Genomic DNA, 25,346 nt, shown 5'->3' with positions numbered 1-25,346 from the left:
ACCAATTTCTCGGTAATTAGATTTTTGATTATGGTAATTAGATTTAGATTATGGTTTTCAGCTTGGGTACGCATGACGTCGTGGGACCTTATTTGACTTACTTCAATGAGCCCTGATGACATTTTCCTGGGACTTACGTAGCGGAGATTCTGAAAAAATATGGTACAGATAGATTTTTGCGCCGAATATAAAAGTTTGGAAAAATTACCTGGCAACGCTGATCCATATAACCAGGTGTTGTCAAGTTTTAGGGCTGCCAAACATACAAGTTTTTTTTAATTTTCATTTTGTCATTATGACGGCAGTTATGCCGACTATACACCTACACTGAAAATAATTTGCACGCTAGCATCATGTGCAAAGCATTTAAACTATCAGTACTTGTAGAACACATGAAATTAATGAAAACATACACTTAATTCATAAAATGAGTGTAAAACTTGTTGATATTTAGTGGAAGTCATGTTACAGTTATGTGAAAGGCACTTCAAAATGATAAGATATATCGTTACCTCTAGATTGTATTTCACATGAATGTCACATTGTTTTTCATATAGATCTCAAAAGAAACACAGTATTTTTGAATAAAAATTTTTATTCAGGCCTTTTGGCGTACAAGCTTTAGGTGGCCGATTGGCTAAAACTTTTTTTTTTGCTATTGGAACTCGAGTTTCAATTTCCATCTAACGAGGATCGGGGGTCACTTTGTATGTGGCTTATCTCATCATCCATTGTTTCATCGTCGGTGTCGAGTGTGATTTCCGTTTTCTTTTCGTTTCCCTTGTTGATCGTAGTCTTGTGCTCGTTGAGAGTAGCTGTAGATGCGCCTTGTTGTACATTGGTTGCAGTTGCTGGTTGGTTGGAAGGTAAGTTGTTAACTGTAGCTGGTGTACTTTGTTCTAAAGGAGATATTGATGGTTTCGTTGAAGGGGATGCTTCATTTTTGTTGGTGGCTGTCACATGTGTACTGGGGTTGCTTGGTGTTGGTGAAAAGGAAGCACCGTTGTCCTTTAGTGTAGTTGTCTCCTTGTCCAGTTTATCACATGGCTTACCGTAGTGAACAGCACTTTGGCAATTTTGACATGTGGCCATCTGATTGTCATAGGTAACAAGTTACTTGCACAAGATTCTTGTATCCTGACCGAAAGTCACATAAGAAGGTATAGGCCTCTTCAAGCATATTCGTAACAAACGTACGCCATTTAGAATACCGGGGAAAAAATTCTTCCACTTTTCGTTCTTGAGGGAAGATCATGCACACGCACTATCTTCCATATATACTGAAATGATGTACTTAATGTTTTCGTGCTTCACATATTGCACATTGTTATTGTCTTTTGCGAATTGAATTGCATCCAACCTTTTATAAAACTGGATGTAAACAATATTATTAGTCTTATTGCATTGAAGTGAATGTACACGTTTCATGTCAAGATGCATTTGCTCCTTAAGCAAAGCTTAAAGTTCTCGTATCGAAGGTCGAATTTCGCACTACCTGTAGTTAATAATAATTGTATTCTTTCGTATCGGAGGTAGCTTTTGTTCGTTTGGATAACTCATTTCGAGATCGTTCTATTGTTCACTACACAATACTGTACTTGGTTTCTTCCGTCCTGAACGTAGGCAGTTTTGTTTTATCGACTGACTAGGATGAGATGTGAAAGCGAACTCATGATGAAACACAGTTGACCGAATTCATTTCTGCTGTACTCATTTAAAGTTGAAAATGAAGTATTTAACTCATGTAGTTCGATTCAATAGCGAAACACATCACATCCATAAGAAAAACACATCAAAGCTAAGTGAAAAATAATCTTATCTTGCATCTTAGTGAATTAGTACATGAAATCTTAAAACCAAACAATTTGGTATTGCAATGGAAAGGCACATTAAATTTACGTGCTGTTTGCATATGAATCGATCGTGCAAATTTTTATCAGTGTACTTTGCACAAAGTCCCACATTATCGAAATGACGGAATGAGCAATGAATTCTTACTCGACTGCATGATTTCGCCTGAGCTGGCTGCTGCTCGATGAACCTGATTGACAGTGACATTATAAATGTCATTGAATATTCGCTCATTTTATGAATGTGTTAGTGTAAAATTTAGGCGACTCAAGCCATTTCACTACACTCCAGCTAGAGGAATGGATGATGCTGACTAAGGTAGGCCGTTTTGTTAATTTCCAGCGAATTTCAACAGTTTATGTTGGAATTCTAAGAAGAACTGGTTATTTACTAGTTCTGTATATCCGAAAAACATGAAGATTTAAATTTTTATATTCAGTTATATAATGTTTTCGTTTAAAAATAAACTGAAAATTAGCACGAAAACGTGCAAAATCGGGAAAGAAAAAGAAGAAGACGAAATGACATTTGAGTCCGCATCTTCTCACTCAATTCCGAATGATTTCCGAATCAACCGGTTGTAGGCGAAATTCATTCGGAATCGGTTGTTGCACTGGAGTTGGAACTGATTCGGAATTCCACATGATTTCCACATGGAATTCCGAATGAAAATTTTTCGCCGATTCGGAATCCATTCGGATCTGATAATGTGGGGTGTGGCACAAATCAGCTGTTTTTCAAAGAAGGGCGAATCTTACAAAAAGAATGCAAATCGAGTTTCTCTCTCCTACCAATAAATGCTTCAAAATCCAGTCATTTTGCTTAAAAATTCGGATTCTACAAAAATCAAAATCTTAGTAATACAAAGAACTAGCAAGGGTGAAACTGTCATTCCATTTGTTTACGTAAGCTTCGCCCTCCGTGTTCCATACCAACAAACAGGGCGATACTCAAGAGGAGAGTCGCTTAACACAAACTAGGGTAACAAAGGTATTTTGGCCCACTTTAGGAATGATTTTATTTTGGCCATCTTTATAAAAATATCCACCAAATATTGTAATATCTTAAAAAACCCCTTCCGTAATTGGTAATTTAATAAGATTAGCTTCAAATTGATGCAAAATGAGTTACTTAACATCGATAAAATCCGATGAAATCGATAAAGTTTGTTAGGTGGGCCAAAATATATGAAGTGGGCAAAATACCTCTGTTACCCTATATTGTGCCTCTAAAAACACGTGATATACTGTGAGCCTAATACCATGTTTACATTAGCGCTGATATCAAGTGATATACGGATATACTTGATATCCGATGATATCATGTGCGATATCACTTGATTTGATGTAAACGCGTCTCCCAATTTTGGCATGATATCCGGGATATCATATAGGATATCATGTCGAGTTGTCAAAAATCGCAACTAGCAACACGGATAATGGCATTGAACGCACTAATTTATGAACGTCACTTTGAGAGTGACAATAAACAATCATTATAATTTCAAATTATTCAACGACTACTGGCGTTCGGAGACCATTAAATGCAAGACTAATATTATTGACATTTTATCTAATGAGTGCTTTCAAGATGACAACTTCATTGTCAAACGATATCATTTCATTCATATGTGAACACTTTGATGTGATATGCATATCATCTCGTTATATCAAGTGATATCAGCGCTAATGTGACATGGTTTAAGTGTGTCACTCTGTGCCCCATGAAACAGCTGGAAACACTGTTCTTACACAGCTAGTTTATGTCAAGATATCGAAATTTATTTTTTTGGCAAAATTGATTTCATCCATTTCTAGCTTAGCAGCGAAAAGAGAAAAAAATCAATCACTGTTTATTTTACCGTTGGCATAACAATGATTAGCAGTGCAACTGAATGAGAATGAAAGTGCCAATATTGACAAATGCACCAGCGCATTGTGATAATGTGTGATTGGCATATTGTTCCAAGCGTCCGCCTTTTGGCGATACTTCAATTGCTAGTAAGGAAGGGCGAAACTATTTATTATCTTTATTTTAGATGATTTCCGAACCTTTTTCTACTGAAAATAGTAAATGAGACGATTAAATTACTCGCAGATTTGTCTTAGTCGCGAAAACGAACCCATTCCACAAAAATTCACAAGGACGTAACTTCATAATTCACACTGGAAGCATAAAAGTAAAAAAATCGGAAAAGGGCGAAACTCTATGTATGATGATTTATTCAGTGGATATAGAAGGAAAGTGGTAAAATTGGCATGGCTTTTGAAGATAAACCAACAATTAGCGGTCCTTACAAGTGACAATATTATTGTCAATCCAAAGTATTGTCAATACCGTCAATCCAATTGACTTGGTAACTTGAGTCCGCATTTTTCGAACAAATCAAGCGTTTGAACGACGACACGACCTGCCACTCGTCTATTAAAACTGTATCGTAAATTTAACTACCCCTCAGTAACTGGTAATGTCAAAACGTAATCCGTTGAAAAAATGTCGAAACTGGCAACACATGTTGATAAATTATTGATTTTAATTAACAGTTACCGTAACCTTGGTTACTGCGTTTTGAAGACGTTAGAAATGTAAACAAAACAAACTGTAAATCGGATATTTTAAAGCGAATAATTAAAATGGATTTTCCGAGTGGAGAATCCTTTTTCCGTGGAAACTGCTTCAGTATCAGAGTAGTGGATCGACTAGTCATTCGGATTTGATAAAAGAATTTTTCTGTTGTGAAACACTCACAATTGAACGAACGAAGTTTTCTACGGATTTAAAATCCTACATTCAAGTCTGAGTTATGGATTTATTTTCATGAATTGTATTGATATGCTAACATTTACAGTCAGCCCATCGATAAAATAATTGGGTTAAAAATAATGTGAGCTGTGAGTGTACTTTCTATTTGCAAGCGATAATCAGTGATCGTAAGACGACGCAAAAAACTTTAGAAAGCTTGAAAGTCGAACAATTGCTGATAGAGAAGCGAAAAGAATTTCCTAATTATACTTATAAGAATTACTCATTATTATTATAAAATCAGTGTATTGCATTTATTGTCAGAACAAACCAAGTGAGGGAGAAACATTTTCTTCAAGCAAAAATATGCATAAAACAAAAAATATCTGGTAACTTAAAAGAACTATCTTTTTCGAATTTTATTAATTATACTATTTTTCTTACGTAACTCTCATCTTGTGATTGAAGGCAGGCCCGTACTCAGGATTTCGTTTCGGGAGGGGCCCAACAATAAAAAAATAATGTTACTGAAGATTTCTTATTTTCGGTGTGCCTTTAACGGGTGTTTTTAACAGACACTTTAAACTTCTCCACTGGAACTGATATTGGATTACATTTCATTACGTTTACTGTCTTGTTATTTTTGTAACACATGTCTGAGACATTCTAAATAATTATATGTTTTTGATTTCGGGAGGGGCCAGGGCCCCTCGGGCCCCCCCTCTGGGTACGTGACTGATTGAAGGTGCTATCAAAAGTATTGGTTTTGTTTTTTAGCCATGCATCGATTGTGGCACAATGAATTAGGTGATGATACAGTTGCTTTGAATACGAAAGATTTTATAGAAAAAAAAACATAACGTGGAATTTAAAAGTTGCTTATGTTTCCTTTTTATTTATTTTACTTTCTTTGTCATAAAAATATTGATATTATAAATCCGTCTCCTGAGCTTTGCCTCTGTAATGACTGTTAATGTCGTACTTCAGGAGCACTGCAATGAATAGAAATGAATCTGAATAAAAATATATGCAATAAACAGGTTGTTCAAGATAATGTTTGGAGTGTTATGATAGTATGTTTACATACAAAAGAATTAATGTTCTCAAAATACAGAAACAAAATTGAGGCCCTCACTTTAATCGTACTGATGATGGCTGTAGCATTTCACTGGTCTACATTCTCGAGTTGTTCTCAGGAATTCACTGAACGCAGAGGGAACCAAATTAAAAACTTATGGAACGATTTCACAACTTTCTCAAAATTTTTGTTAATTTATCCTGGGGATCCTTGGTAACTAGTTCATAGCAACTTAAGCAGTGTTGCTCGAGAAGATTATTTATATCTTTATCAGGGGGTCGCTATATTTTTGGTAACTGGCGGTAAATCGTTAACAGACAATTTTAATGCAAATTTGTATTCGGAGTGCCTGGACGTGTCGTCGGTTTGAAGCTTCAAATATTGCAACTGAACATTGAAACATTGAGAGAAGAGTTCATTGCACATATTTGATCGTTTCTTCTCTGGAGAGAAAGTATTGTCGGATTGATGAGCAGTTTTGATTTTTTGACAATATTTTCGTCAATCCAATGAAGTTTCCATTACATGATCAAAAGTATTGTCAATACTCCTTGTATTGACAATAATATTGTCTCGTGTAAGGGCCGCTATTCATCGACTTGATCTGAGAATATACGATAATTTCTAAACAGGATTGAGCTTGAGCGACCACCCCTGGTTGCTACTCCGTTACTGATCGGGATTAGCTGAAATTGTACAAGGAATTTCTAGACGATCCAAAATGGTAAATCATCCTTCAATGTACTTCTTCTGGTAACCCCACAATTCATTGATGAGTACCGGCGCTGACCAGGCCCGAACATGGATAGTCTAAGGAATGGGAAGAGATGTTAGTCCAACACTTGTTGTTACTAAGGGTGGCAAAAACTCGCTCATAAGATTTGATTTTTTCTATTCATCAGCTCACCACATGATTTACGATGCAATCCGAAAAATGATGGTAAAGATGGAAATCAGCGCGAATCTAAACAAACACACTCACCTATACAGAGCACCGCTGACATCAAACTATGATGGTATTGATGGTTCTAAGTTTTGATTTCATAGCATTTAACTCTCATTCCTAGTTTTAAAAAGTGAGTACTGAGTTTGGCATCACCGTGCCGAGCTACACCGGTGAGTGTATGCTTAAACCACAGAGTTGCCAACACAACCCAGATTTTCGGTTTTGTTTTTGCTGGTACTCAAAACGAACACGAGCATTAATGTACGAAAACAAATGTCGAATTGTAGTATGATGTATACCATAAACGATTGAATTTCATGTCTCGAGCTAAACACAACTGGATACTGAACCGAATGCGTTTTCCAGCATACGAGAACAAAATTGAAATGGCATCGATTCGAACATTGGCCGCCCATGGCAACTCTGGTGGGTGGGGAATACAAGCGAGACAGTGTCATAAGAATCTGATTCAATCTGTTGATGTACAAACACATCAAATCACAACTCACAAATCGTCTCTCAGTGGGTTCTAATATTTGATGTGCACTCAGCGCTCATCTGCTGATTGCTTGACACTACGATGTTGAGACGATGTTTTCTCTAAACAAATGGTTACCCAGTTACTCAACTCGTTCAGCGATGCTTTTGAAACCGATTTGCAGGTGAGCTGAACTCGGTGATGATGAAGTACTGAGTTGATTATTGCCAGCCCTGGTTGTTACTAGAGGCGGTATATACTACTGCGCACTCCACAAGTGTCACGGGAGAAGGATATTCGTTAGTAAAAATTTCAGTATTGGTATTATTCGCACGCGACTCAGTATGTTCCGGTTTTAAGATGCTCGGATGCACCACTAAACTCACTGACTTCCCGAGAGCATGTTTCAACAATATCCTATATTGAAGTCCCGGGAAGTCTTGATTCACAGCTCTTATTCGAGGAAACTGAAGAAAAATTTGCAATACTATCGCGTAAAGAATAAAAACTCCCCTATTTTTAATAAATGAAATTACGTGATACAAAATAAACGAGTGAATAGGATTTAGACAAAATAGTTGATTCATTGCATTGACATATTCTAAACAGTTGTTATAAAATTAATTTAAATCACCAAATAAAGGTCAACAGGTTTCACACGCGTCTTGATTTTGTATTAATTCCGCTTTATTATTTTGATTATTTATTAAAATTATTAATTGATTATATTGGTTGATCTGGGCAGCCGGCTACCGAGAAAAATATAATTTATTGTTTGAAGTTATAATATCAATTGTTTTTTTTACTATGTATTCAATATACCGATATGTGTTATCTCTGTTATTAATTTTGTATTATCAACAGATTTGCGCAATAGCTTATTTTTATCATTCAATTTATAATCCTGAAAGGCAATCAATAACATGGAAGAAGAAAACATTCCAAATAAAACTTTTCTCCTAAGCTAGACGGAAATTGATAGGTTGAATGAAGAGATAGTTTAGTAAAATAGAGTAATCAGAAGTGAAACATTGAAAATATCTGATAACTGAAAGGAAAACGAAACTCCGGTAATTGTCGCTTTTATGACATGGAACCAGGAACCCAGGATTGTATGGGTGCGTAGTGCTGCTATTTTGGCGCGCACGAATTTCACATTTCTCTCCCCTACTTCTATGTACGAGATTCGATTCGGACTCGCTGCCCGCATAGCGTTTTGGCTACCTGAGCAGCCATGGCCACCAGACGGCTACCAAAATTGATTTATAGACGGTTGTCAAATCCAATTTGACAAAACAAAATCGCGTGTATCTTAGTTAGCCGAGCGTTTTCATCTTCTCACCTTCGCTGGAAATGTCAAAGATTTCGGTGGATATGGTTGTATCGTTTGAGTTGTATATCTGGTAGCGGTGAGGCAGTCGGTCACCAGAATGTCTGCCAGCCATATTTTTCCAGCCATCTGGCAGCCATGCGTATGCGGGTGAGGGCGCCATGTTTGCAAAAAACTATGTTGCCAATGTTTTGTTCGGGAAATGTGAGAGCTGGATATCTTGTTAGTATGATGTCTTTGTTTGAATGTGATGTTTAATTCACGCCTTTTTTGAGAACGGCCAATAAGCCATCCGTCAACATTCACTTTGAAGAGTAATTTCGAATGACTCGGCACTCGCTGAGAGTAAGTCATAATAGTAAACGGCAGAGAAAAGTTTTCTCTTTCGTCTGGTGTTAAATTTAATACTCTATCTTTCATAGCTCGCTTGCAATTTCTTTCTAAAGTGGAAGTTGACAGATGGCTTATTGGCCGTTCTCAAAAAAAAAAACGCGTGAATTATTCTCTCCATTGATGTTGAATCACAAAGAGTTAAATTACCTAACAGTAAAAGTTTTATTCAAAAAGCTAAAAATAAGTAAACCGCATTAAGCATCGAGATTTCCTAATGTAATAGTAATGTAGAATGCAGAATGAGTGCGTAAATGCTCATAAAATGCATGTATTTATCCGCGCATTTACCACAACCACAGTAGCTAATGGAGTAAGTACACCCGTTTCTCACTTGAAGCGCTGTCAGTGGAGAATCTAGGTTTATTTGATTTATGGCTTGAGATTGAATTAATAGAGAAGGCCTATCATAGTCTCTCTTTGTTTACTTTCTCTTTAACTTATTACAATAGTATTATACAAAAAATTTCAATATTTTTATGTTATATTAAGAATAAGATCAACTTAATGTATAATTCTCGAAAGAAAATGTAAAGAAAACTGTCATTTGTATTTAGACCCTTTACCAGTGAAGGAAACCATTTTTCGGCATAATGGTGTTCGGATATTTAAAAAAAACCCTTATTTTTTCGTTTGTTTTCATAACAAAAAGTGTCAGAGATAGGGATGTCGGAAATTTCGAATTACTCGATTATTCAATAATCGAGTATAATTTTGAAACTAATCGATTGAAATATATTCGTTTATCTTGGCTATTAATCGATTACTCGATTATTCATTCGATTATTACTATGGCATTTTTTAAATTATTCGATTAGCTCAATAATCGAATATTAGTTTTAAGCTATTCGATAAAATATTTCTCGATTATCTGGGTTATTAATCGATTACTCGATTAATCGATCGTTATTACGACACCCCTAGTCAGAGACAGTGTCATCTCCATTTACATTAGTAAAATTTCAGGAGGCTTAAAAGTTTGTAGATAGTTTCGTTTGAAAATTACAGTAAATACATACAAATACATACTTTATTAACAAGAATGACTCCTGATCTGAATATCGATTTCGAAAATTCTGCTCAGCAGCATTATTCCGCACACAACCCAATAGAACAATATGTTCTGTTATCAAAAAGTGCCAAAGGAGCAGCTTGCCTAGAACTGATTAAACAAGTTCTGGAAGCTCCGGGAGTACACGTTTTTGGAGAGCTCTTAGCAATGCCCAACATTTTGGAGGTAAGGCGTAGTTAATTTGTTTCATTTTTTCTACATTCACGGTATTCCATACAGCTTCAAGGAGGACCGAATGCGAACTACTACAACACATTGAATTTATTCGCGTATGGAACCTATCGACAGTATTTGGAAAATCAGGCTCAATTAATAGCACTAACTCCTATCATGAGAAAGAAACTGCAACACTTAACGATCGTTTCACTGGCTATCAAAACTAAATGCATTCCGTACAAGGAACTGCTGACAGAGTTAGACATAAAAAATGTACGCGATCTGGAGGATATGATCATCGAAGCAATCTACGCAGACATCATTCATGGTAAATTGGACCAGAAAAACAAACAGCTTGAGGTGGACTATGCCATCGGACGGGATATTAGGAAAGGTGACGTAAATGAGATCGTTGGAACATTGCAAGAGTGGTGCGATTCCTGTGAAACCATTCTTGCCTGTTTAGAAAACCAGATCCACCGTGCGAATTCGGAAAAGCAAAAGCGTTTAAAGCACAAGGAAGTAATTGAATCAGAAGTAAAACAAACATGGTTTTCAAAACGTATTGTTATTTAAGCACTTTGATTTTGGTTTCAGATAACTAATTTGAAAAAGTTGATAAAAGTTCAGGCAGGAAATGATTCCGACGAAGCGATGGCAACGGATTCGGGTCGTGAAATGGCTGTTGGTAATTCTGATTCACGTAAAAAATCAACAAAATCGAAAAACCTGAAAGTTAGCGGTAAGTCGTGGTTTAAGAATTTCTCATGAGCAAAATGATTTCCCGCAGTGTGCGTGTGTCCGTGTACTATTTCTTTCAATTAAAATCAATAATCCATCGTTTAACAAACCAAACAAAATAAGATTAAATAGTATTAACAGAGAGATTCTTTTGACCATCAACACGATAAAGCCTTTTATTTATCTTGCGTTGGTTATTTGCGGTGCACGGAACTCGGTAGCAATTGCTGAAAGAAAAAATATCCTTGTAATAACAATCCTTTTACATGAATAGGTGTTGCCAAAATGCTCTCGAGACAGATGCCCTAACGATACTCGAGAGGAAAGACAGTTCTAACTCTACTTTTGGCTGTTTTAAGATGGCTCAGTTTTTTTTCAGTTTGATTTGAAATGTCGTTGTAAATAAAACTATATGTGTATGCAATCTCTATTTTCTGTGTTATTTTTGTGTTTAGTATTATTCGTTCATTCATGGGTTTCTATTTTTATAGACTCGCAATAAGAAAAGAAACTGCCCTATAGTTTATGTAGCATCGCTAGTAACGAAGATAGCCTCATGGAATGGAAATTTTTATGTTGTTTCGTGAAAAAACTATTCGGTCATTTAATAAATATGGAAACACTTTTTATTATGAAAATCAATATATATTTTATTCAACTCCGTTAGCATTTCCCTTAGATCATATAATAATTTATTCAAACACCGGTACTAGCACGAATACATTTTTTTATATAATTTGAAATTGTCTTTAACTTTTTACTTTTTTATTTATGACTTCTGGTCAGTCAGTATTTTTTACTTTTTTTCGATTTTTTTAACGATATCAAACTAACTAGAGATTATAAGAGGAGAAAGAATATGAAATCATAGAGCCATAGTACTCAAGGAAGAGCAAGGATGTGAAGAATAAAGTGCGGAAAAGTGAGACGTGACAAGGGTCATTTAAGTAAGCAGAAGGCTTCTCGTATCTAAACTTTTACCTTCTACCAGAGGAGTCGAACTTAGGCATCTTAGCGATACGAGTTATCCGAGTCTCTGATATGTCAGAAAGTAAAGGCAAAGGTCGTTTGTCATTTACTGTCCGAACCGGTAGAAGGTAAAAGTTTAGATACGAGAAGCCTTCTGCTTACTTAAATGACCCTTGTCACGTCTCACTTTTCCGCACTTTATTCTTCACATCCTTGCTCTTCCTTGAGTACTATGGCTCTATGATTTCATATTCTTTCTCCTCTTATAATCTCTAGTTAGTTTGATATCGTTAAAAAAATCGAAAAAAATTGTCTTCAACGTGTTAATGCAAATGAGTCAAAATAGTTCAGTAGACAGTCCGCTTTCAACTGACTAGTGAAGAAAAAACAGCTCAAATGATGAAAGTGAAAACACAACAATAATTTTGCTGCGGCTAGCCAACAGCAATCGTTTAAGAGACTTCATGCGAAAACTTGAGTACCTACAATGAATACTTGAAATATTTCTGTTATTATTATTATTATTATTATTACAACGTTATTTTATTTAATTAAATTAAAAACATAAAAAAGTTTCCTACATATGATAGTGTTTGAAAATAAAATATTCTTGATGTGAAAGTCTAATGCCGTTTTCGTTTTTGAACCTACACGCGAGCGACTCTGATTCCGAGTAAAAAGAGCACGTGGTACGTGCCATAAACAACAACTCATAAAAAAAGGAAAAAATACACAAACTCGCATGGATGCGTGGTGCGACTCGAGAAAAATTTCAGAACGAAATAACGCGATTGGAGTCCGATCTAGAGCGACCTCAGGTTGCTAGACCAAACATATCAAACGTTGTTTGGGCGACTCTGGGTCAGCTTTCGGGCTGCTCTGATCAATAAACGAAAACGGTATAAGTAATTGTACACATCTAAAAAAATTATTCACATAATCAATCAGTTAACATAATTGAAAACTTCATAATAAAAATAGTTGCTTTTGGCTCCGATTACAAATGATTCATACGGATCCACAACGACCTTATTAAGAACCGCAACTTCCCTGGAAATAAGGAGTTTATATTTAACTCAATACTTACAAATATGACAAGCAATACCTTTCCTGGTGCAGAGAGTTAACGGAAACCACTTGGTACCAGCCTTTTCCAACCAACGGAATGTAGCCCATTCTAGAAATGTCTAAAATCTGTTGCGCATCTCCAGTATTAACCAATGTAACAAACGTTTCGAATCCTTTGAGCTCCCTGAAAATTACCAAAACGTTACCACTAACCACGGTTTTCAATTGCCCCCTCTGCCAAGTTCGACTCTTTCTCATGTGCATCAGTTTCTCGTATACAATGAGGTGACTATTTGTTTTGGATTCTTGTATCGCCACGTTCACATCTTTGTATGTCGGGGACACTGGCAACCATGTTTTGTTAGCAGTCGAAAACCCAGCATTTTCGCTGTTATCCCACTGAAATGGTGTCCTTTCCGGATCTCTCGTCGTGTATTGGTACTTATCCGGACCTGCATTACAAGCGGCCGGATCCACTGTATCGTTGTACGAGATCCAGACGTCCGTCATTCCGATTTCTTCACCCTAAAGGAATTAAGTTCAAAACCATGATTCAAAATTGTGATTTGAAATGATGCTATGGAAATTGCTATTGGGCAGTACTTGTATTGAGTTTAAATTTCACGAACTTAGATGAACCCAAATATGAATGATCCTAAGATTCCATATTACTCTATTGAATTTTTTCTGGGTCCAATCTCCGGTTCCGGAATTACAGGTTGATAGGCGGAAAAATTTTAATTTCAAAATCCTGTTTCTATACATGACAATGTAAAATCAAACGAAATTCTTTTTATAGTGCTTTTTTGTTAGTTGCAGTTCAAAAATTCATAAATCTGGGCCCCAGAAATAGTGAATAACCGAACTTAGATTCAATTTGAAGTTGTACCCACGGATTCCCATCTGTTTCTCAAAAGAAGTTTGTTTCTTTTTCTCATGTTATTTTCTTTATCAATATTGTCTATAAAAAATTCGAAAACATCATGCTGTAAACAATGTTGCGGCTCGCGATTAAGGTTCGTTTCCAATAGTTACCCCATTTAAAATTCTAGAAGAGAGCAGCTTTGGTAGCAAGAATGGGTTGACTCAGCAAGCAGTGATGCGGTGGAAAGTGACTCAGTAGAAGAATTCACTATTACTCTGACCAACGAACGAAATTTTGGTTTATATAACTTTTACGTTTAAGTAAACTACATTCAAATCATTAAAAATATTTAGATGTATTGCGCCAAGTCACTCCTTACCTCTTCAACAAAAATTAGGGATAGGTTACTAATAATTGATTGTAAAAATGTATGCACCGGAAACATCTTATTTCTCATCAATATTTCGGAATGAGTTCTGCTTGATATTCGCCGTTGGTTATCGTCCAGTGGCAACACCGCATCCGTTCTTCGAGATGAGCCCGAGTCGAGCTATAAAAGAGGAAGAGGCGAAATTCTCTGATATAATTTTGACACTAGTATGGTTCGGAGCGTAGGGCAACGACGCGCGGGTGATTGAAGGATCAGCAAAAGTTACGATCGGGCTTTCTAAGTGTGGAGGTGGAATCACGGAGTGGTGGACTAAGGTCCTAGTGTCGCCGAAATAAGATCGGAAAAGTGAACGTTAGAGATCGACTTTAAGTGCGATTGTCCGATGTACGTTAAACTGTCTTTCACCTCCTAAATCAAACCCACTCTAAAGTGCATGTAGATACATAAAGTCAAAGTCCTGGGATTACATTCCTTTTGTGGAATTTGGCCTTTCTGTTTCAACAGACTTCGCAGCCGATTCTTAGTGTACAGAATCATTGCATGGCATGTAGATACATATATAGAATATAAAATATAGAAAATCTAGTGTCGCGAGTCGTTAAAGTTAAGACTGTCCGTCAACATACAGTCCCCGTTCTGACCAACATATTTTGAACTCACCATAAGGTGTTCCGTGCCATCGGTGCAAGTGCGAGTGCTAGTGACGGAGACAGCCTCAAGGGAAAAGGACCGCGGTCATTGGTTGGTCCGGCAAATGAACGGTGCGACAGCCATAGCACGTGTTCACTCATCAAGGTATGTCTCTTTCGCCATCTTTCTCGCTCGGAGTGTTCGTGCTCGGGATCGTCAACAGTAGTTGTTCGGGTATCGTCGAAGGCGCCCAACCGTCCGACGGCCGCAACGTGTATGCATGCCAATGTTTTGTTACCTTTTGCGCAAATATAAAGTTTGTTGTACATGAATTTCCAATATACATACGACTTATTTTACTATGGGGCGCCTTTTCAAAATTTACCCTCTGAGAGAGTGATAAGTTTTTGATCGTGAATATCTCCTGTTGTATCTAATGGATCAACATAATTCTTGCTACATGCCATCGGAAGTATGACCACAATTTTATGATAAAATTTTCGGTTGTGTGACATAATCTCAAATGGTACAAAATTATTAAATTTTTCTGAAATGTTTGGTATAAACGAGTATCAAAGAGGATAATTCATAAGGCGCGTTTGCCTTTCTCGTATTTTGAAAGCTCATAGCTCAGTGATCTGTGGAAGGAACGTTGAAAATAGCCTCATTTAAGTTAATGCAGCTACTCTGAACGTACGAGACACCGTCAGCACGATGGCACCGAAAACCGGTAGAAAGGCAGCCAAAAAGTCCAGCAAGGGCCATTCAAAGCACTTTTCATTGCTAAAGATCATCCTAAAGAACTAGTTGAATTTTGTCGCTTTCCTACCATTTTCTGAGTAACTGTTGCCGAAACAAGACACAACCATCTCAGATCTTGTTGATTGTGACATTTCAAGGCGTTTTTTAGTGTCACAGATAGTCATTAAAAGTTAATTAAACTTTCAATATTTCCTTCTTCTTCGTCTTTTCTGGTTGGCGTCACCTCACTTGAGATGACGCGGAATTGATGGCACAGCAACTAAGGCTAAATTGCCAGTTAATTTTCGTTTATAGTCCAATGGACTTTCTTTTCACTTGACTACAAGCGAAAATCTCGTTGTGTGGCTGGATCGAATCGTCAAAGTGCGACTGAAAATCCTTTTTTTCTTGCGAAATACTCGAATTTTCTCCGGACTAACACGATGCACCGTGCTCACCTGTTGAGAGTTTCACTGGAAGTGTTCAATATTTCCTACCACCAGGGATGCCAGGTCATTTTTTTCAAAAATCTGTGATCAAACCCAAAACCTGTCTGTGAAAATCTGTGACCGTTTTTCGTACCCCAATAGCAGTTCAAAATCAATTTGGTGAGCAAAAAAAAAGTCTCACTACCAACACGCTCTGTACCTTTTTCCTCAAACCGCTCTGTACTTTTTTGGGGCTAAACTGTTCTCCTTTTCCAAAATCTGTTAAAATCTGTAATTTATTCAAGAATCTGTGAAAATCTGTGATCATTTTCAGAAAACTGTGAAAATCTGTGTCATTTTTAAAATCTGTGCAGAAAATTCAAAACAAACACAGATTAATCTGTTAACCTGACATCCCTGCCTACCACAAGATTCATCAAGATGGAAGTTAAAATAATTTGCACCGTCACTAACACTAACACTAACACTAACATTCAATTACGAACGGCAATGCGAAAGCGGAAGTCATGATGTTGAACACATCTTTATACTAGTATGGGGTCGTGTGAAAATATGCCATGCGAAACTGGGTTACCATATATACAGATTAATCTTTATAATAATAATAATAATAATAATAATAATAATAATAATAATAATAATAATAATAATAATAATAATAATAATAATAATAATAATAATAATAATAATAATAATAATAATAATAATAATAATAATAATAATAATAATAATAATAATAATAATAATAATAATAATAATAATAATAATAATAATAATAATTATTATTATTATTATTATTATTATTATTATTATTATTATTATTATTATTATTATTATTATTATTATTATTATTATATTTATTAAAATTACTCTTGCATACCAAAGATCGTCGATACATTTGAGACCAGGCCATTGAAATTGTCTCGTACTGAAATTTCGAGAAGAATCAGATATCTTCGAACTTCATAGCTTCAATAAAAATAAACTACAAATTTTTCGTGCCTAGCCTCCTATATTAGCAAATTAAAAAGAAATTGTTTCAAGTTTGGAATATATAGTTGTAGAATAGTAGCTGTTGCTTCAAACTCTAGTAGTGAAAAAGGGGAAAGCTTGCACAAATCACACAATCAATCAACTAACTTATATTCAGAAAAGTGATGGGAGCGTGCCAGTTTTTTCGCATTTACGGCATCCGGTTATGTCTCTGACACTACCCACCCGCCTTTTTTTAACAAAATTTATTACAAACTATAACATTAGACGTTATTATAAAGTGTTTTCTTTTGCTTTAACAAATAAAATAATATGATTAGCTTTCAAAGTGATCCGTCTAATTACTTGGATCAAAAGACAATTTGTAAAACTTTTGAGTTTCGGGTAAGTGGTATTTCGTTGATCGTTCCCCTATTGCCCTGAGAGTTTTATACAGATTCAATGAGATCTAAACTAACTAGTAAGCTAGAGTGTAAAAAGATTTTATTACACGGTTTAAAATTAAAAATGATGTAAAAATCGCAACAAAATTTCTTTTTGACTCAAACTAGTTGAAATGTCTAAATAAACTTTTAGTTAATTTAATTATCATGTTATGAGGGAGGAAAATATTACGAAGAATTCTGCTGCAATGTAAATGAGAATATAAGTATTATGAGAAAGGCATGAGGTGTAGGTAGATTAAAAACAAGTTTTTCTTTTTTTACTTTCTATTTCAGTTCGGTTAAAGTACTGAACTTTAACCTTGTATGCTTTACATATATTTTGAGGAAGTTTGTTCTTGATAGGATATTTGTTATCTGTGATAGAACGAGGTCGATAGTGTTCTTTTTGCCTTCTGCAACACAACAGGAAACATTCGCTACGGTTAACAACGACGTCAAGAACAACGAAAGCAAGCAACAATGTCAATGAATCGATAAACGAAGGCATGTTTAGCGAACCAAAAGGAAACGGGTATCGAAGATTGCAGCGAAAGATCATGAAAATTAAATCGGAGATTCAATGAACATGCCCTCAATTCGAAACCAAATTTAAAAAGAGTCACAAACATATTCAGTTATTTTTTACTATGAATACAAATTTGCTCAATCTATTTTCCAAGTAATTCAGTTTGTTTTTGTGCACAACAAATACTAAGTAATATTCCTTGAGTAATCTTTGAATAAAGGGTGATTTTTAAAGAGGTACAAGATTTGATTTAAAAAAAAATCGAATGGAATCGATAGAACAATCAATATAATCTGTCAAAAACAGTGTTGCAAAAAAAAAATACCAACATAAAATCACCCTTTATTTGCATATTTAATTTTAAAACCATTTTCTCATTCCTAATAAAATTAACTTCCTATGATGTATCGTCCGGGTCGGAGGTTCAGAATATAATGCGCTGGTCTTACAAGCCAGATATCGCATGTTCGAGTTCTGACATTTTAGCATGTAATGCAGTACCTTTACTGCTTTGCTTTTTATGTATGAAAGCTCATAATCGGGATTGAAATGTTATATGAATTTTTATTCAGTCTGTTCAAGCAGACTTCCACAAATGCTTTTTAATTTAATTTTAATTTATGAGCAGAATAAATAAAAATAAAAAGTATAAAGTTGGATCGTATGGATACAATTGCCAAGAAATGATTTGGACACAAATTTTCTTATTGGTTTGACTAACATAATGAACTATTACTAGGTTAGTATAGAAAATTGACTTTTCATATAGTGGCAACAATATTAGGAAAAATAAAAAATCTGCGTCATCAGGGCGCTTTCGCATTTTGCGAAAGTGATTTAGAATGAGTCCAAGTTTCATAAAGCAATTGGACGGGATTCATTTTACTTTAATAAGGCTTGTTCGCGAAAAAACCTGGACGCCGTTAAATACGTGTTTCTCTGGAAGTACCTTACTCTCGCGTGAAATATTTCGCAGATTGATGAACATATCTGTTCATTGTGTGAAATCGATTTGGTGTCGAAAGAAGAGGAACTGCGAAAAACTATAGTGTGCGGCCGCAATGAAAATCAATCAGCAAGAAAACATGCAACAAAAAGCTTGAGTTTCTTGCAAGTACTGCTAATGTTCTAGAATCTTTCGATACACGGTGGACAACAGCCAGGAAGGCTGAGAGCGGAACATAAACGGATCTCAGGAACCATCAGAAGGACGCGAAGGTAAAGAAAATAATGTAGACCAGATCTTTCGGTACGTTATGTGGTTAGAAAAAAAAATGTCTTCAACTTTCGTGCCAACTAACAAGCACCGGAAAGGAAGTCGCTGAAGGTGAAAACTGTACCGAACCGTGATGATAAACCGAATATGACTGCTAGAACTGGGCGCACAAGTTTTACCGCTTTAACGAAGTTTTCCTGCGTTATAATGGACGATAAAACTTATGTGATGGAAGACTTTAAGTAGTTTCCCGTAATATGTTTTTATACTGTCATGCAACGGAACGAAGTAGAGGAGCACTTCAGGACGAAGAAAAAGACCAAGTTATTTGGTTAGACAGGCAATGTGCAGCTATGGTCGAGCAATCCAAAGCTTCATCACTACCGGAACAGTAAACAAGAAAATATATCGTGCAGAATGCCTAAAGAAGCGATTGTTATCATTCCTACGCAGCCTTGACTCTCCCTCGCCAAACCTTGTCACTACGCTAAAGATGTTTTGGAAGGGAGCGTGTAAGTCGTTTCGCCGAATGCCATTTCGCCGAAAGTCGTTTCGCCGAAAGGGTCATTTCGCCGAAAGGGTCATTTCGCCGAAAGGGTCATTTCACCGAAAGGGTATTATCTCATGCATGTTATGTCTTCTGTATAACTGATGTGGCGCAGCCACATAACCGAAGCCAAGATGGCTCGGTGGCACAAAGCCGCCGAGCCGTCGCCAGCTGAGTCGGCCGCCGACCCGCCGTCGGAAGCGGCGGTCCCTTGCATACAAACCTGTAACCGCCTTGTTTGCCCAGTCTACTCAAAGCTAGGTTTCTTTGCTGTAGTTAGGTCCGAACGAGCGGTAGCGAGGTCGGACAGCACATGAACCAAAACGATGTGACGTAGCTGCATTATATATTTTTTTCATTTTCACTTAACAAACGGAAAATACTACCTACATTTGCCTGGTAGATACACCTATACAATTGCTTTGATGCTTAGTAGCTAATAGTCAACAAGTTTTCTTGGGAACTACAATGATAGGTCAACAAAAAAGAGCGTTAACGCTCTCATCTTTCGTTTGTCTTTAATTTAAATCAATTCTAATCACGAGTTCAAGACGTTTTCAGGATTCGGTGAAATGACCCTTTCGGCGAAATGGCATTCGGCGAAGTGACCCTTTCGGCGAAATGTCTTTCGGCGAAATGGCTTTCGGCGAAATGACCCTGATCCGTTTTGGAATGGTATAAGTGAATCGAGTCCATGTTGCACCGAAAGAGTCAAATTTTTCTCACTGTCCGAAGTTGCGACCTATCGAGCGGTATTGGGCTCTCGTGAAGAGAGAACTCTATAAACAATAAGCTACAACTATAGAAAAATGGACTCTTGGACAAAAGTAGCTAAATCGGTTGGAGAGAAGCAATCAACTAACTATCAGCAAATTCTTTTCATTCCAAATTTAATCTGTCCAAATTTTGTCGCGAACTAGCCTTGCCTCGTTCGACACAGTTAACAGAAAAATCCGCTTACGGTTGGAACGTCAGAAACAGAGAACAATATAGTACAATAAGACGATTTTATAAGCAAGTCTGACGAACAAAATGAACCGTGGCAACTTTAAATCTCTGTGACAACCATAAATTCATCTGTACTGTCTATTGTACGACATAATGAACCGATATTATTTTTCGTCGACAAAATAATTTCCTTATTTTACCTAGACGTATTTGTTTTCAACATTCAACTTCGAAATCAGTATACAAATAAGAATACAAAAAAAAAAGAGATTGCCAATTAACAGGAAAAGGCACTACTTTCGTTTTATGACTATTCGATACTTACATTGTAGCTGATACTGATGCCTGGTAGAGACAAAAGAATCATGTTCATGATGTCGATTTTATTCTCTCCAAATCGACTTGCAACACGATGTTGGTCATGGTTTCCAAGCTGAAATGGTTCGACATGTCGTTTTGAATGTACTTAATTTTACATGAGCTACATACCACCCAATTAGCTACTGCTCCATCGTTGGGCATGTGGTTTATCCAGTATTTAATTGCATTCTCAATATCCTGTGTGGATGAATCTTTTCCCAAATCGGTGATAAACCTGAAGTTGAATGGAATATGCGAACCAGGCACAGTTGCATTCCCGTAGTACTTCATCACAATGTCGATGTTCGAGTATGACTCAGTCATTATGATTCTGGCGTCTCCGCCATTGTCTTTTTGAAAGTTATCTACAACGGCACGCCATTGATATACCATGTCAAAAGTTTCGTTGCGGTCTTGTGTATAAACATGAATAGTGTACCCAGGGTCGTTCGGATCATTAGTGTTGCCACTTATGGGTTCATCTATATAGTTCCCTTCGGCATTTTTATCGATCTCAAACAAAGTCGGAACTGCATCGATCCGATAACCGTCGACTCCTTTTTTCAACCAGAATCGCATAACGTCCTTCATTTGTTCTACGACCTTCGGATTGCGATAGTTCAAATCCGGTTGTTTGACTGAAAACTGGTGCAAATAAAATTCCTTTCGTTTTTCACTCCACTGCCAGGCACTTCCACGGAATAGACTAACCCAATTATTTGGTGGAAGTGGTTTCGAAGGATTAACTGGATTAACTTTTCCCGGATGCCACACATAAAAATCTTCGAATCCTTCTTGGCGACGTTCCGATTTTTTGAACCACTCATTCTCATCACTTGAGTGATTGGGAACAAAATCTAAAATGACCTTCAATCCCAGTTTTTTAGACTCGCCAATCAAAGTGTCAAAATCGGCCATCGTTCCATATTCCGGCTGAATATCATAGTAATCAGATATGTCATAACCAAAATCAGCCATAGGAGATTTGAATATTGGGGACATCCAAAATCCGCTGATGCCGAGTTTTTGCAAATATGGTAACTTCTGTATGATTCCTCGAAGATCTCCGATTCCGTCACCATCACTATCTTTGAATGATCGTGGATAGATTTGATAGAAGGCTGCGGTTTTCCACCAGGTATTATCCGGGGGTGGATTTCGCTTCAGAATTGCAAGAGCGCTCCTGATATCTTGGAATGGTCTTCTAGTGTGAACTAACCCGATTAACAACGGAAAAAATATGATCGTAAAGACTCGATTTCTTGCTAACATTATGATCGCACTGTACGGCAGTACTCGATGAACTGATCTTCGTTTACTGTTTTGTGAGCTCGGTTGCCGTCAACTATCGGAAAATCGAGCGATTACAGGATTATCATATTACACTTTGCTCCATTCGTTTAGCTCCAGTACTGTGTAGCTATTTATTCTACCTCCATGATTTGCAGTGAATCAACAGAATTGTTTGAAAACAGTCTCATTTGCCACTAACGCGATAAGATCTATTTTTGGTTACAAAGAATGAACTTCATGTATCTCGCGACCGGCTTTATTCATTGTAGACAAAATTAGTTACTTGACTGACAATTTCGAGAAGAATTGATAGATTCATTATTGACTCTGCAAAACTATATAATAGAAAAAACCGTTAACTTTTCTTAATAAATAAGTTAGAGTTGTTTTCAATAATTTGGTTCTTGAAATTTCTTAGACGGTAGCCAATTCAACTTATTCATAAATGCTGTTTCTTTCAAGGTCTTTATTGTTACTTAGTGAAACCGATTAATTCTTTATATCTCATAAACGGATTATATTATGTTAATATTTTTTATCATGGTATCATTTAGGAAAAAAGCTTAAAAAATCCGTAAATTTCAGAATTTTTTTTAACTTTGATAAAAATTTTCAGGAGATCTTAACATGTATCAAGGAAAAAACGCATCGATAATTTTCTTCTATGCTTAATTTCGTCAAAAAAATCTATTTCGATATTTACTTACGATTTGATGAATAAAAGACTTTCAAGCAATTGAAAATCTACAGTAGCTTATAAAATCCATCTTCAAGTTCATAGAAAGTTCGGTTTTAGCTCCGTCTATTGCACATTCAAGTGTAACTGTTTACTTGAAATACAACAGTAAACCAGTTTACTTGAGTTAAATTATTTTATTATTTCTTTGATTACTTTTGGTTAACAACAGTGATTTTTTTTTCTTTCGATTATTACCTACATATACTTGACAGTAGGGATGTTATCGCAAATTTTGAATTTAGTTTTTAGCCTTTATGTTTTTAAGTTTCCTAATAATTGACTTAATTTCATTAAAATTCGCCTCAATAATGTCATCTTGTAATAACACTTGAGTTGAATCATATTTCAGTGAGACTTCATTTTCAATAGGACTCACAACGTTCAAATTAAAATTGTGGACATTCTCGAACTGCTGAGTAAGTTTTGGAGCTTTTTCGCCATTTGTAAGAAGTATTTGATTTCCTTCCTTGAGAGTAGGAATTGGTTTCTGAGGTTTCTTAAGAACCTTAGATAGTTTCCAGAAAGGTTTAGAATAAGGTTTAATTTGTTCAACTTCTTTTAGGGAGTAAATCTATGTTTAATTTTTTTTTGTAAATCCTTAACTATGTTTTTCATAGCAGGATCACGAGAACGTTGATATTGTCGTCGACGAACATTCTTCAACCGAATGAGCAGTTGAAGATTGTCATCGATGATAGGAGAATTTAATTTAGTTTGAGCTTTGGGAACTGAAAGATTCCTAGCTTCGATAATGTAATGATTCAAATTACCTATTGCTGTGTCGATGTTCGCAGAGTTTTCTAAAACAATTTCATGATCCACATGATTTTCAATGTGAGATCTGTAATCCATCCAATTAGCACTTATTGGATTAATTATAGCTTCGTTGGAAAGTCTGAATGTTACAGGAAGATGATCTGAGTCAAAGTCAGCATGGGTAATCGGTTCACTACAAATGTGACTTTGATCTGTTAGAACCAGATCAATAGTAGAGGGGTTTTTCACGGAAGAAAAACAAGTCGGATTACTGGGATGAAGAACTGGAAGTAACCAGCTGAGAGTTGATTATGAAGTATTTTACCATTGCTGTTATTTTGCCTACAATTCCACTGAAATGAGACTGTTACTTCCGGAAAAAAAGTAGAAAGCTCAGTTCGGAATGCTTTGAAGTCGGAAATCATCACCGTCACTGGAGGCATAGATTGTTGTTGCTTCCCAGAACGACAAGCGTCCATTTTGGGAATTTTCTTCTATGTCGCTACAATCGGATTCAGGTAGAATCTCGTAATTATTATTATCTTGTGTCTTTTATTTTTACATTCGGATACTATAAGATCGTGAATGTTATTAGAAAAATGTTGAATAACAGATTGTGATTTATTCCGTATTGAATTATTTTTAGCCTTAGGCTTGTTGCCTTTCCGGTTGGACGCAGACATTTTCGAAATGAATGAAATTTGAAATTAAGTTAATGTTAACAGATCGGCTGAAAAGTTCGTATCGTTTCTATGAGAGGGCGCCACTAGAATTAAATCCATACTATTTTCAGTTAGTACCAACCTTCAAAAGATACGTGTATAAATTTGACAGCTGTCTGATTATTAGTTTGTAAGATATTGCATTTTGAGTGAAGCTACTTTTGTTATTGTGAAAAAAATGGAAAAAAAGGAATTTCGTGTGTTGATGAAACACTACTTTTTGATGAAAAAAAGTGCCGCCGATACCAAAAAATGGCTTGATGAGTGTTATCCAGACTCTGCACCGGGCGAAGCAACAATTCGTAAGTGGTTTGCAAAATTTCGTACTGGTCATATGAGCACCGAAGACGATGAACGCAGTGGACGTCCAAAAGAGGCTGTTACCGATGAAAACGTGAAAAAAATAAAAAAAAAATGATTTTCAATGACCGTAAAGTGAAGTTGATCGAGATAGCTGACACTCTAAAGATATCAAAGGAACGTGTTGGACATATTATTCACGAATATTTGGATATGAGAAAGCTTTGTGCAAAATGGGTGCCGCGTGAGCTCACAATCGATCAAAAACAACAACGAATTGATGATTCTGAGCAGTGTTTGGAGCTGTTATATCGAAATAAAACCGATTTTTTTCGTCGATATATAACAATGGACGAAACATGGCCCCATCACTTCACTCCGGAGTCCAATCGACAGTCAGCTGAGTGGACTGCACGCGATGAACCGAACCCAAAGCGTGGAAAGACTCAACAATCGGCCGGTAAGGTTATGGCGTCTGTATTTTGGTATTCGCATGGTATAATTTTCATCGACTACCTTGAAAAGGGAAAAACCATCAACAGTGACTATTATATAGCGTTATTAGAGCGTTTGAAAGACGAAATTTAAAAAAAAACGGCCTCATTTGAAGAAGAAAAAAGTTAT

The 25,346-nt window shown here is 36.2% G+C and overlaps 2 protein-coding genes across 3 annotated transcripts; one reads left to right on the top strand and one right to left on the bottom strand.

Annotated features, from left to right (window-relative positions):
* Nucleotides 1-9,743: 9,743 nt before the first annotated feature.
* On the top strand, nucleotides 9,744-11,402 carry LOC131436087 (COP9 signalosome complex subunit 7). Of its 2 annotated transcripts, none has more exons than XM_058604554.1 (4): nucleotides 9,744-10,052; nucleotides 10,107-10,580; nucleotides 10,641-10,785; nucleotides 11,276-11,402. In XM_058604554.1, the coding sequence occupies exons 1-4, from the start codon at nucleotides 9,858-9,860 to the stop codon at nucleotides 11,284-11,286; spliced, it is 825 nt and encodes a 274-aa protein (XP_058460537.1). In that variant the 5' UTR covers nucleotides 9,744-9,857; the 3' UTR covers nucleotides 11,287-11,402. The 2 variants fall into 2 exon arrangements, with proteins under 2 accessions (XP_058460537.1, XP_058460536.1); XM_058604553.1 differs by lacking the exon at nucleotides 11,276-11,402 and adding an exon at nucleotides 11,059-11,226 and having other exon boundaries at nucleotides 9,745-10,052.
* Nucleotides 11,388-22,204, bottom strand: LOC131436085 (maltase A3-like). Its single transcript, XM_058604551.1, has 4 exons — nucleotides 21,042-22,204; nucleotides 20,878-20,985; nucleotides 12,859-13,346; nucleotides 11,388-12,803 (listed from the first exon to the last, which is right to left on the bottom strand). Exons 1-4 carry the CDS (start codon nucleotides 22,182-22,184, stop codon nucleotides 12,698-12,700), a joined length of 1,845 nt encoding a protein of 614 aa, XP_058460534.1. The 5' UTR covers nucleotides 22,185-22,204; the 3' UTR covers nucleotides 11,388-12,697.
* Nucleotides 22,205-25,346: the final 3,142 nt, after the last annotated feature.

Source organism: Malaya genurostris, chromosome 3, assembly GCF_030247185.1.
Source record: "Malaya genurostris strain Urasoe2022 chromosome 3, Malgen_1.1, whole genome shotgun sequence".
Lineage (NCBI taxonomy): Eukaryota > Metazoa > Arthropoda > Insecta > Diptera > Culicidae > Malaya > Malaya genurostris.
This window is presented reverse-complemented; position numbering and strand designations above follow the sequence as displayed.

Coding starts and splice junctions, on each gene's coding strand:
- LOC131436087 (XM_058604553.1), top strand. CDS start 9,858: ATGACTCCTGATCTGAATATCGATTTCGAAAATTCTGCTCAGCAGCAT. Junction 10,053..10,106: donor CAATGCCCAACATTTTGGAG/GTAAGGCGTAGT, acceptor TATTCCATACAG/CTTCAAGGAGGACCGAATGC. Junction 10,581..10,640: donor AGGAAGTAATTGAATCAGAA/GTAAAACAAACA, acceptor TTTTGGTTTCAG/ATAACTAATTTGAAAAAGTT.
- LOC131436085 (XM_058604551.1), bottom strand. CDS start 22,184: ATGTTAGCAAGAAATCGAGTCTTTACGATCATATTTTTTCCGTTGTTA. Junction 13,347..20,877: donor GCATCAGTATCAGCTACAAT/GTAAGTATCGAA, acceptor TAATTCCTTTAG/GGTGAAGAAATCGGAATGAC. Junction 12,804..12,858: donor AACTCTCTGCACCAGGAAAG/GTATTGCTTGTC, acceptor CCTTATTTCCAG/GGAAGTTGCGGTTCTTAATA.